Source organism: Pelobates fuscus, chromosome 4 (genome assembly GCF_036172605.1).
Source record: "Pelobates fuscus isolate aPelFus1 chromosome 4, aPelFus1.pri, whole genome shotgun sequence".
NCBI lineage: Eukaryota > Metazoa > Chordata > Amphibia > Anura > Pelobatidae > Pelobates > Pelobates fuscus.
The window spans coordinates 321,944,928-321,957,713 of record NC_086320.1 but is presented as its reverse complement, the minus strand read 5'-3'; the positions used below and the strand labels follow the sequence as shown (position 1 = coordinate 321,957,713).

At 37.6% G+C, this 12,786-nt stretch overlaps 1 protein-coding gene across 1 annotated transcript in view; it reads left to right on the top strand.

The window, feature by feature from the left end:
- NPY (neuropeptide Y) overlaps window positions 1-11,744 on the top strand; it is a 35,061-nt gene extending 23,317 nt beyond the window's left edge. The window contains exon 4 of the mRNA XM_063450709.1: window positions 11,197-11,744. Within this exon, the coding sequence (XP_063306779.1) occupies window positions 11,197-11,221 (25 nt within the window). The 3' untranslated portion in view covers window positions 11,222-11,744. The remainder of the gene's footprint in view (window positions 1-11,196) is intronic.
- Window positions 11,745-12,786: the final 1,042 nt, after the last annotated feature.

Sequence of the window (12,786 nt, the reverse complement as noted above, 5' to 3'; positions counted from 1 at the left end):
TGGCTATATTGGTCACTGATTTGTTTATGTTTTGTTTTTGAATGTCAGAAATGTATATTTGTGAATGTTGAGATGTTATATTGGTTTCACTGGTAAAAATAAATAATTGAAATGGGTATATATTTGTTTTTTGTTAAGTTGCCTAATAATTATGCACAGTAATAGTCACCTGCACACACAGATATCCCCCTAAAATAGCTAAAACTAAAAACAAACTAAAAACTACTTCCAAAAATATTCAGCTTTGATATTAATGAGTTTTTTGGGTTCATTGAGAACATGGTTGTTGTTCAATAATAAAATTAATCCTCAAAAATACAACTTGCCTAATAATTCTGCACTCACTGTACACCAAAACCACTAAAGTTGCATTTGTTTTATTGTATATTTGATGTGTTAACTCGGAAACACAAGGACATTTTTCATGATATAAAAGTTCCACTATAACAGGTGGACATTAAATTTACTGAATGATTATGACCTCCTGTTATCACACGGCTTAACACCTACTTGGCATTCTTAAAGGGTACAACAGTATATTTTAATTGAAACATTTTACAGTATAGACCTCCCTCCACTGTATGCCTTATTGTGTCATTTTGAATATGCTACTATTCTCTTGTCATGAATGAGCTCCATTCTTCTCACTTCACATACATATATAGATATTAAACTGGTAATAATGATAATTAAGGACGCAGTTCAATCCAAAATGGCTATCCCCACAAGGAACACATTTCCATTGTGACAGGTTTGCTGTAATACGTATAAAACTGAAATCTATTAAGCTATTAACCTTTATTCTATTTGTCAGAATAGTTCTACCTCATCAATTAGAGTTTGCTAAAAAGCAGACAGACTAAATATGCTGGATACCCACTGGTTAATAACTGTCAAATTTAACATTTATTTCTATTCAATTATACTGCATTAACAATTTGTAATATAAAATATAAGTTGTGCATTTGCAATAATGATAGAAAATAACTCCTATTAAAACGTCATTTAAAAAAAAATGTAAATCTTACATTTAAGCCTTCATGGATGCTAAAAGTTAATGCAAACTTTACGAGAGTCTTTAGTTCTTAGGACATATTTTTTGAGCATGTGGGTGCTTGAAAGCACAATTATAATAAGTGCAGTATTCAGGAGATTCTAAGTATTGTGTTGACGTATATAACATTTTAAAGACAGTGTTACTTTGTAATTATGCTTTCTATGAGGAGAAGTGTGTGTGTGTGTGTGGTGTTTTCTCAAATTTATTTATACTAAAGTAAAAGTAAACTTTTAATGTTTTCTTGTCCTGATGAAAGTTATGCACAAGAACCTAAAAATTGCCTATTTGATTCCTTTTGATGCAATAAAGTAAGTATTTGTTTGAAAATCAGAGTGCTGTTATGTCAACTTTTTTATATATGCAACTGTTACTGAGCACCTGTTTAATGCATATTTGGAGTGCAAATGTGATATACACACACACACACACACACAGTTTCATAATGATAATCATGTTTGCTTGCCATTGACTGACATGATAATGCTAGAGGTGGACATTTACAGTTTAAAACATTCCCCAGCCAGTTGGAGGCAGTGGCTGATATTGGGGACTGACAGTCTCTCAGTGTGTATGTGTATGTACTCCATAAAGACCTAATATACTGATTACATGAGTAAACAGGGCAGCCACTAGGTTTCCGAGTTAAGAAAAAACAGCCCTGTGCATTAGATAAAATGGTATATATGTATAGAAGTAAATCAGAGGATGGGAGTAGGGCAACATTTACATACACTTCAGACAACAGCTCTACAGAGATTTCAAACATAGCGTGCCATGGGAACGAAGCCATCTCCTTAGGTGTTTCACGTGGAACTTACACACTTATTTGCAGGAGTTATGATTAGTATTACGGGTGGACTAACAGACACGTATTTGTAACCAGATAAGTTGGATGCACAGGAACAGAGGGATTGAGGGCCCTGCTCAATGAGCTTACATGCTAGAGGAAGTTGGGTGTGGTGACACAAAAGGTAAGGGTAGGGTAGAAAGGTAGGTTGCTAGGATAGTATTTATTGAGGGCTTAGTGTTTTGTTTTGATGACAGTTTCAGGAGAGGAATCAGGGTGCGGGAGGGAAAGCTGTTCACAGTTTAATTGATATGCTTTCCTAAAGAAGTAGGTTTTCAAATTTTTTTTGAAGGAGTGGAGATTGGCTGAAAGTCTAATAGAGAGGGGAAGGGTGTTCCATTAGAATGGTGCTGCCCTAGAGAAGTCTTTAAGGTGAGCATCAGAGGTAGTAGTACGAACAGAGGTTAGACGTAGGTCTCCAGCAGAGCGTAGGGGCCTAGATGGGGCATAATTGTGTATTATTAAGGATAAGTAGGTCAAGCAGCATTGTGTAAAGATTTATAAGCAAGTATCAGGATCTCAAATTGAGTCATATCTTACGGGAAACAAATGTAGCGACTGACAAAGGGGGGAGGCATGGGAGGTGCGGGCGGACAGGAAAATGGGCCTCGCTGCCACATTCATTATAAACTGTAACGGGGCAAGTTGGGAACACATAAGACCACTGAGAAGCGGATTACAGTAGACAAGGCAAGAGAGGACAGTGGCATGGACAAGAACATCAGCCGTTAAATAGGGTCGGATGAGCACAATGTTTTTGAGATGGAAACGACCAGATTTTTTGATTGGTTGGACATGAGGGGTGAAGGAGCGGTCAGAGTCACAGAGAACTCCTAGGCAGTGACCCTTAGAGGTAGAGCGGACGGTAGCTCCATTGACTTGGAGGGACACCGACAAGGGAGTAGCAACAAGGGAGGGAAAACAGAAGTTCTGTTTTGGACAGGTTCAGTATGATGCCTAAGATTTTGATTTGCAACAGTAAAGCTAAGTTTCTGTTGTTTACTGAATCTCCATAGACCTGGTATTTCATGTGCTTAAAGAGGGAATGGCCATAGACCTACTGGAGAACTATTTCTCCAATGTGTGAGAAACAGATTTGGAGCATAAGAGGAGGGTTGGATTTAACAGGCTTTGTATAGTTTTGCATTACAAAAATGTTCATCCTTTTATACTTTGGTACAGAAGGACATAGAAGATTTTAGACCTGTGGGTATAGCTGGCATATAAGGGATCCCATTGGGTACTGTAGAGGTGGCGACTATTGTCATCTTACTTCTGGTGAGTTCTGCATCAGGAGGTATAATGGATTGTTTGCCCATACTCTACATGTCCCCAACATGCAGGCTGGCTCTCCACTGTACCACTCATGGCAACCAGGGTAAACATTAGGTGGAGGCACAGTCCAACTTCTGGTTCAGTTTTGTTTATTAGTTGTGACTATGTACAGGACCATAAACAGGGACAGCACATTTCATTAGTGTATGCACCCAGAGAGTTATGTTTGTTATAAAAGACCAGCACTAACTATGTCCCATGTTATAACATACATCACAGTTCATGGTCAGAATAATGATTGGTCCTCCTCCAGCCTTTCTGAATAGCTCATATTGCAGTGTGACTTTCCAACTTCTGGCCATCAGGAAACACAGGAGGAGTCTGTCACTTGCATGTGTATCACTCATTGTTTTTTTAATGCTTGCTGCCTGCCTTTGTCAGTGTCTCTTTTTGTTTGTTACTTTTCCTTTTTTTCAGTTTGTCTGTATGCTCGTCTCTCTTAATCTGCTACAGTCTATCTGCTTGTGTCTCTCCATTTATCTCTCCCAAACTGTCTCTTTTTCCTCCATCTACTCACTAATATCTACCCATTTATCTCTCTCTGTTTGCCTATGTCAATATGTTTACTGTGAACTACTCATCCAGTATCAGTCAGTTTGTCTCTCCCACACTATATGCCTTCTTTCAAATTTTTATTCCAAATGCCTAGCTCAGTCTATGTGCTACCACATGGTCTGTCTGTCTGTCTTTCTGTTTCGCAGTCTGTCTGTCTTTTTCAAGTGGTTTGCCAGTTATAGGGGAGGAGAGTAATTAAGAAATATGACTGGTGCATTGCATTTTGGGAAATATGAATACAGCCATTAAGAAGGCAAATATGGCTGGGGCTGTGACTTGGGAGAAATGGTATTGTGGAGAACGGTGGCTGTTCTGTTGCTGTGGGAAGACAATGTTATATATACTATAACTATAGAACTATATCTTAACTGTTGGGAGGTAGAGAATGCAACTGGGGACTCAGCAGTATCAAGTATAGATAATGAATGGAGAGAAAAGGGAAAGTAAATAATATGGGATATAGAAGAATAAAATGAAATATGAAACACATATGAAAGTTTCCTTTGCACACTCTGTTTTGACGGGTGTGCAAAGACATTTGTTGTGGCACAGCATAGGGAGGTAGGGATTTGGATTACCTTCTGGTGCGTTCTGCCTTTTTTTTAACTCAGAATACAAAGTAAAATATGAACTTACCACAATGTTCTTAAGGTGTGACGGAACTCCTGTACTTCAACTGAGTACCTCAGCCTGGTGAGCTTCCTCGCTGCTACCATGGGACTCTGGAACATTTCAGACCCAGACGCAGAGGCTTGACTGGGGTTTCTGAGGACCTCTTTTGACAGACCAGACCAGGCCACAGTCATTATTGCTCAGGACACCTTCTCCCCTGTAGAGCAGCGACTATTGCTTCCCTCCACACATTAGTCGAGACTGAATGTAGGGGGTAGCTTACCATTTATTGTCTGGGGACTGAGCCATACCTGCCTATAGATTGACCGAACCTCAGTACAGTCCCACAGTCCTTGTGCATGTAGCCAAGGGTATCTCCTGGTCTGGCGTTCGATGTGTAAAACGAGTCCGGCCAGGCTAAGTTTCTTAAGTCCGTCTGGGAAGTGCAGTAAGCATCTGAGGCCACAATACCCCTACCCACAGTGACAAAACCCCTTTTTAGTCCATGAGTCCATGAGGAGGCTGGCCTTCAAGCCTTTCCAAAAGTGGCACAGGAGCTTCCATCACAAAATTATTCTGCTGAATCTTATTGACATGAATGCTGTGTCTACCATACTGCATAGTGCTTCAATACATATCTTAATCAATTTGTTTCTCATAGCTCCCTCCCACTCAACCCTGCAATGAAATATAATTTGTTTAATTAAAGAGAAGAGTTAAAAAGAAGTACCCTCCCATAATATATAGTATAGGGGTCTACATGGCTCACATAGTACAGATACTGAATTTAACGTCCTTTGAGTCATATTACTATATTAACCGTATGAATACATAGCATGATTACATTTTGCAGATTTACTTTTACTTTTAATCTCTATAGCAGCAGCATAAGGCCACAGTACCAGGCTATAGCATAAATGTAGAAAGAAATAAAATAGTGATTTCTAAATTTGTTAACAATTTGTTAGGTCAATGTATACATTTATACATGAAGTAATATCAAAATAATATCAGAATATATATATTTTTTTATTTAATACACTTGTAGGATTTATTATTTTATTTTTCTGCAAGTATGGGGGGGGGGGATCATTCCTTTGCTTTTATTTTTGTTGCATTCAACTATTTATGATATCTCTCCCTCTGCTTTTCCTCCTTATAGCGCATCCCTTCATATTCCTTCCTTCACTTTCCCATATCCCTGTTCTCTCCCTCGTCGTCTTTTACTGCTCTGCAAAGGCTCTTCCCCACATTCTTTCTGGAGCTTAGAAATGTGCTGCTTTTTCATGTTTCATCTCTCCTGATATAACTGCTCTCCTCTAACATCACCCAGGTAATATAAGCAGAAATATTGTTTGCATTTGGCCAATCCCTCATTCTCAAAATCTGCATGTATTACATTTCATCATGCTAGGGATGGTGTGTGAGTACCAAAGTAATATTGCATAGAGTAGGTATCAGTAATAAAGTCTTTAAAACCAAAATAATTAATTACACAAACACCTAAAAGCTCTCAGCAGTCTGAAAAATAGAATATGAAAAATCTGATATAATTTTCCATTTATTCACATCACCACACAATGCCGGTATAAGAATGATTCTATATGTTTGATCCAATCCAATGGTTTATTAAGGGGATGCACTAAATATTTGTATTTCGTCTAATAGTGTGTAGTAACGCAAAGTCCACAGGAAAGGTAAACAGGATTTATTGCTAACAGTAACATATGATTAGGAGATTTTGTTTCACAAGGCCAGAATCTAGATGGACATAAATGAACTATTTAATTTAATTTCACAGTGATGTCACCTGTTAATAATAACATTTATGCTCAAACAGCCTGATTATTGGCATCTATCTTATTGGGATATTGGGATCTACGGCTGATTTTTTTGGCATGTCTGCTTTTCTTCTTTATAATTATTTAGTATGAATATTCAACCCAATAATTTATATTCAAAACTAACTTTCAATTATTGAGTACTATGCATTTCAAGTGAAAACATGATTACGGAATGTTTTGTTTTTGAAAGGTCATGAGAAGAACAGGAGCCCAAGAGGCAACAGGTTATGGATTAACTGGACCTAGATGCAGGGAACTAAAGTTTAGATGCATAGGTTACTCTCATATATTTGGATGGCAAGGAGCCAGACCAGATAGATACATGTTACAAATTGAAATGACTGCAAATAAATCCTTTCCATTAAAGAATCTTGGTAGTGAGAGACAAGCCGAAGAACAAGATGGCATAGGTCAAGAAACGCAACGGCCTGAAAAAAGGGACTTAAGTCATAGATACTTCAGACTGTTATTAAAACAATAGGAGGCATAGTAACTATAAGAATCCAAATGGGTATTAGAATACAGATGTAAGTATAGATGTCCAACATAGAGACCATGAAATCATGTAGTGCCAAGTTAGTAATAGCTAAAATGGTTGCCCTCATTAAATTACACCTGGATAAAGAAATTCTTTAATGTGTCCCTTTTGACTATGATTAAATAGTCGTCTCCCACTATACACTTTTTTTGTGGTCAAGTCACTTATCAAAGTTACTTGATGGATAAATGTGGCGGTAATATGGTGGATTGTAAATGTGTAGGACATCAAGTGGGAGGTAGGCGACAGGGCAGGTGGGTGTAGATGTGTGAAAAAAAGGGTGGTGGGTAAGCGACAGTGTAGGTGATATCAAACAGGAATGGAAGGTAGCTGTAAACGGGTGTTAAATGTTAATTGAGTGTGTGACAGGGTGATTGTAAATGGAAGATAAGGGAGGTGGGAGATGCTGGGTGCTAAATGGGTGGAAGAATGATATGTGGGTGGTTCTGTATTAATAAAATTGAGGCATACTTCAAGGAGTTTAGTCTCGACCAGGAATGGCAGGTACAGCTGATTACACTTCTTTCTTTCAGATGGCAGTGGCAGTAGTAAAATTAATTATCGCACATTGTGGGGAAACGCAATGTAATCGTTAAGAAAGGCAATCCATGAAGGGCTACTAACCTGGTTCATGGATTGCAGGGTCAAACCTACCAGGAGAGGTTAAAAGAATCTTAACATGTATAGCTTGGAGGAAAGACGAGACAGGGGGGATATGATCGAAACATTTAAATACATAAAGGGAATCAACACAGTAAAGGAGAAGACTATATTTAGAAGAAAAACTACCACAAGAGGACATTTAAATTAAAGTGGCAACAGTGGTGGATCCACAGGGGCAGGGCAACGGGCAATTTCCCCCCTCTCTCTCTTGCCCCACCCTCCCAGCTCTCCTTCACTCTCCCCTGCAGGGCTGGCGCTATCCAAGTGAGGGATACGGAGAGGGTAGTGGACGCATGGAATTAAGTGGTAGAGGTTAAAACAGTGAGGGAGTTTAAGCATGTGTGGGATAGGCATAAGGCTATCCTAGCTCTAAGATAAGGCCGGGGACTAATGAAAGTATTTATAAAATTGGGCAGACTAGATGGGATGAATGTTTCTATGTTTTTGTTCCATGGCACGCAAGGGCCTTAATCATGTAGCCTGTGGCTGAAACATTGTATCTTTTGATTTTGCCCTATTGAACCAATAAAACTTTTGATTTGACTTGCTTGACACTGGAATGCCTCTGGATTGCCTTTCTTAACCATTTAATTGGGGACTGCTGGTGCATACTGCAGAGCTCAGTGAACTTATTTCTGTGTGCTGGACAGCTTTTGCTTTTTGTATGCAGCATCATTGTGTTCTGTGGTCCATCATACATGGGAGGTGTGAAAGTGTTGCTCATGTCCTACCAGCTGCTGCACCTCCCCCCACTTTCTTTACAGCAGCCACCAGCTCTGCTGAAGTGTTGGTACGGAATCAGAGGCTGCCTTAAACATAGAGCAAACTGCAGCATGCAGACCTTTTTGTAATAGACATTTTTCTAGTAAAATAAAATGCTTACTAGAGGCAAGAATTGGGGAGCCGCCTTGCAAGCTAAGGCTCTGGATGGATAGTCATGTAGAGAAAGAACGCCAAGCTTGAGCAGTGCCCACTAAACCATAACCTGGGTAGTAAACTGATTCACTGTATAGGGCTTTATCATAATAATGATGTTGAATGATCCGACTTGGGTGGTGAAGAAAACACTAGGGCAAAAAGCAGATCAGAATGAGAGAGTCCAGAGGACACAGCAGAAAGGAATTTTGTAGTCTACTTGGAAGAGGCAGCAGGTGCAAAGTAATACCTCATTAGCAGAAATTAATGTCAACACTTTTCTTGTAGAACTTCAGCAGACAGAGAGGAAAAGGCAAAAGATTAACATAAATCCTTGAATGGAACTGATGCATAAAGCGACATAAACAAAGAGGTGACATAAAGTGACTGATTACTAACCATATAATGATTTCAGTTTTTAAGATAATTCTGATTAAATATTTTTATTTTGTTTTTCGAAGTAATGCGACATTCATAAATCATGCTTATTTTATTACGTACTATAATAAATATATTTTTGTATGCTTAGAATTTTTATTAATACAACAGAGTTATCTTTTTTACCTTTATGTAATTTGTGCATTTTAAAACCCAATAATTAAAGGGACACAATAGTCAACCATACCACTTCAGCTCAATGAAGTGGTCTGGGTGCCAGGTCCCTTAGGTTTTAACCCTTCAGACGAAAACATAGCAGTTTCAGAAAAACTGCTATGTTTACATTTGGAGTTAATCCAGCCTCTAATGGCTGTCTTCTGGACAGCCACTAGAGGCGCATCTGCGACGCTGGAGGCACATTTCGCCTCCATCGCGCAGAGCATCCATAGGAAAGCATTGAGAAATGATTTCCTATGGACACTTTGAATGCGCGCGGCACTTGTCGCGCATGCACATTCGGCTCCGCTGACGTCGTCGGGGGAGGAGAAGTCACCAGCGACGAGGGAGCCCGGCGCTGGATTAAGGTAAGCTGCTGAAGGGGTTTTAACCCCTTCAGCGCCACGGGAGGGGAACCCTGAGGGTGGGGGCACCCTTAGAGCACTATAGTGTCAGGAAAACTACTTTGTTTTCCTGACACTAAAGTGATCCTTTAAGTGATCTTTTTTGTGCTTAACTGATGCGTTCAGTTTCCTATGTCATCAAAATCCATGGACGAATTACCGCCTCAATAAAATAATTAATTATTTAAATTAACAGAGAAAGTCTAGGTAACAAAATAACACTTAATCAAACTCATAATGTAATATCAATAAACAGCAGACATCAAGAAGGAATTTGGACTACACAAGCATAAATAGGAGTATGCAGAAATATACCGACTTGCTTAATTTAATAGCATGGCTCTTTTATTTATATGATGCTAATTACACCTTAAAAAGATAATCTGTTAAAAAAAAAAACATCAGAAAAATATTTTCAAAAGCATGATACATTTAAATTTGACAAATTTCGGAATACTGTTACTTTTGTTCAGCAAAACTATACAAAGTTAGTTCTGGCTCTATAATTATTGAAGCTATATAATTATTCCCACACTATAATTCTGCATCTACACGGTGAAGTGGACAAGGCGTATTATATTTTCCATGAGGTAATAGCACAAGAATATTTTTGCTTCTGAATTCTGAGAAACTATGTATCGGTTGTTTGGGTACAAGCGTTTTATTAAGCAAATGTTAATTGAGGTCTTATTTCCTTCAGTAGTCCTCATGGCTTAATTTCATGTTCTTTAATGCCATAATGTCTCTAAATACTTTAGAATTATCATAACATTATATATTAGGTACATTATAATAATACAATTTCTATTGACTTTAAAAACAAATGTGTGCACACCAATGTTCATAGGGAATGTAGAAATAATGTATTTTGTCAGAATCTAATGAACAACCAGAAGGGGATCAATTAGAAAGCATCTAAGCCCAAAGAAATAATATTTTAGGATAAATTTTAGTAAGGATTTAAGAGGCAATTATCATGATTACAGTATCACTGTTAAACTAATGGACCATATGGCATCAATCAGTATTAGAGAGAAAATGGCTGTTTTCTAAGGAATAGATGGAGACAGAAACATAATTATAATAATCATAATAAGAACTGTTTATTCAGTGATTTTTATTTTTGATATCAAGTATTTTTTTTTTTACCAATTTACTTTTTCCATTTCCTAAGTCTACTGTAAGTGTCAAGAAAGTAGTATCAGGTACACTCCTCCCTCACCAGGAAGAGGTTCCGCCAATCAGGTGCCTCTCGTTATCGTGTTATCCCATATACTAAGGTCCAGCAAAGGTTCCTAGGATAAGTAGTTTATCCGCTGGAGCAGTGCCAGTCGTGACATAGGGTTAGAGGAACTGCTCTATAAATTGAAAGCAGCAAGTTTTGTGTACCGTGGTGGGTTATGATAAGTAGAGCCAAAGACATCTCTCTTAAGAAAGAGCTCAGGTTGTGTATGTGTATGCTACAAATTGTAGTTAATTGAAAACTGAATCAATAAATTGAAATTTAGAACATAATAACGCAGATGGAACAATTCTTGACATAATTTTAAATTGTGGCTTTAAATTCACCTCAATTCACTATTAACTGAATAAACCCTGTTTAGTTTATCAATTAAAACTTCTACTATGTAGCTGTGCGAAGAGCACATGAACCCCACCAGAGAAGAGAATCTATAACTCTATATAACTTTTATGTATTTTCAATTAATACACATTTAACAGAGAGATTGCCTGTTCTTTTCTATAAATCATAGATTTGTGATATTTTTTTATTTTTTTGGTTTTAATTGATAAAATACAGTAACCGGGTCTATTTTTTTTTTCTTTTCCAGGTTCGACGACCCTCCCATGTGGTGATGAAAATAGAAGATCATCTTTTCCACGTTTTTGATCCATGTTTCATTGCTATACGACAAATCAGACTTTATCAACCCTTGAACACACACTCAATGCATGCAGACATTTGCTGAATTCTGTAGAGTTGTTTAATTTCTCCATTATACCTGTACATAAACACATTTACCATTGATATAAATACGTTGTGCATTGGAAAGCACAATACAAAGATACACTGTAGGTTTTTGCCTATCCAGGAAGTTTAACCACTTCCCTGCCAGAAGGATGTATAACACAGTTGTAGGTCTTCTGGGAAAAAAGGGGATCAAAATCAGAAGAAAATTGTGTAAATACCCTTCCTTAAAAAAAGTCTCTTTATGTTACGTCTCCAGCTGCAACTTTATTTCACGTGTATCTTTCGTGTGAAAAAAGTAAGATACTGTTTGTTGCAAATCTTTATGTAACACAATTTAGCAGAATAAAGTCCTTTAAAAACTGTTTTCAAAACCAGCCTTCAAAATAAAGTATTATTTGTTACGTTTAAGATTATTTGCTTTGGAACTAGAGTTAAGATGCGTTTTTTGGTAATCTATGAAAATTAAGAACATTTACTGAAATTATTTCATAACAGAAATTGAATTAACAACAAGCTATCATTTGCAGTGTATCTTATTTTGCCATCATTCTGGAAATATAAATATACCCAATAGTTAACAAGTTACTGCAATCCAGTTGCTGTTTCTAACTAGATCTTGTGCATTTAAAGGGACAGCATACTTTATGTTTTATGCTGAGCATTGATCAAATAAATAATAGCTTGCTTCACAACCCGCAGATAAAAGTGCAGAGTAATGTTAGATCTTCTACTATTTTCCCCATGCCAGTATCGTCTTCTGATATCACTTGTTCTTGTAATGACTCAGATTTCAAAGGGAAGATTTTAAGTGTTCATGTAACTGTTTTACGGTTGTGGGATCACAAAACATTTATTCCACGTTTTAACTATAATTAGCTCTCAGTCCACAATCGAATGCATTGTTTTCAAAGTATACAGATGCCACTTAGCAATATATAGGTGTCATGTCATTGAAATAGGCATCACTCGTTACTTTACTCTGTTTCTATTGAAATGTCGTGTTTTTTGTTTAGATTTTTTGCAATCATTCAATTTTTAGGGTGTGTTTCTGCTTTAATTGTATACTCTGGGCACCAAACCGACTTGCAAATGCAAATGGTAGATTTTTACCTTAATAGTATGCTTTTGTGCATGCTCAAATATGTATAGGTTTGCAAACAACAAAGAAATGTAATGCAGGATTCTGCACTAAAAGTTTACCCCCTAAACCACACATCTGCATTCTGAATAACTTGCCTACTAACCCTGTACATATGCAGCACAGTCACTGGCAGCAGCTTCAGTAAGCTGAGCTGCAGGAAGACCAGCAGCCTGCAAGAATGGTGAACACCAGGCAAACATGTAGTATTATATTTATACGGTCTGTCCCTGTGTTTGTTTCCCTGCACAAGCCTACTAAATGTGCTTACATAGTCCAGTAATTTATGTGCACCAGGTTGGGGAAGCATAT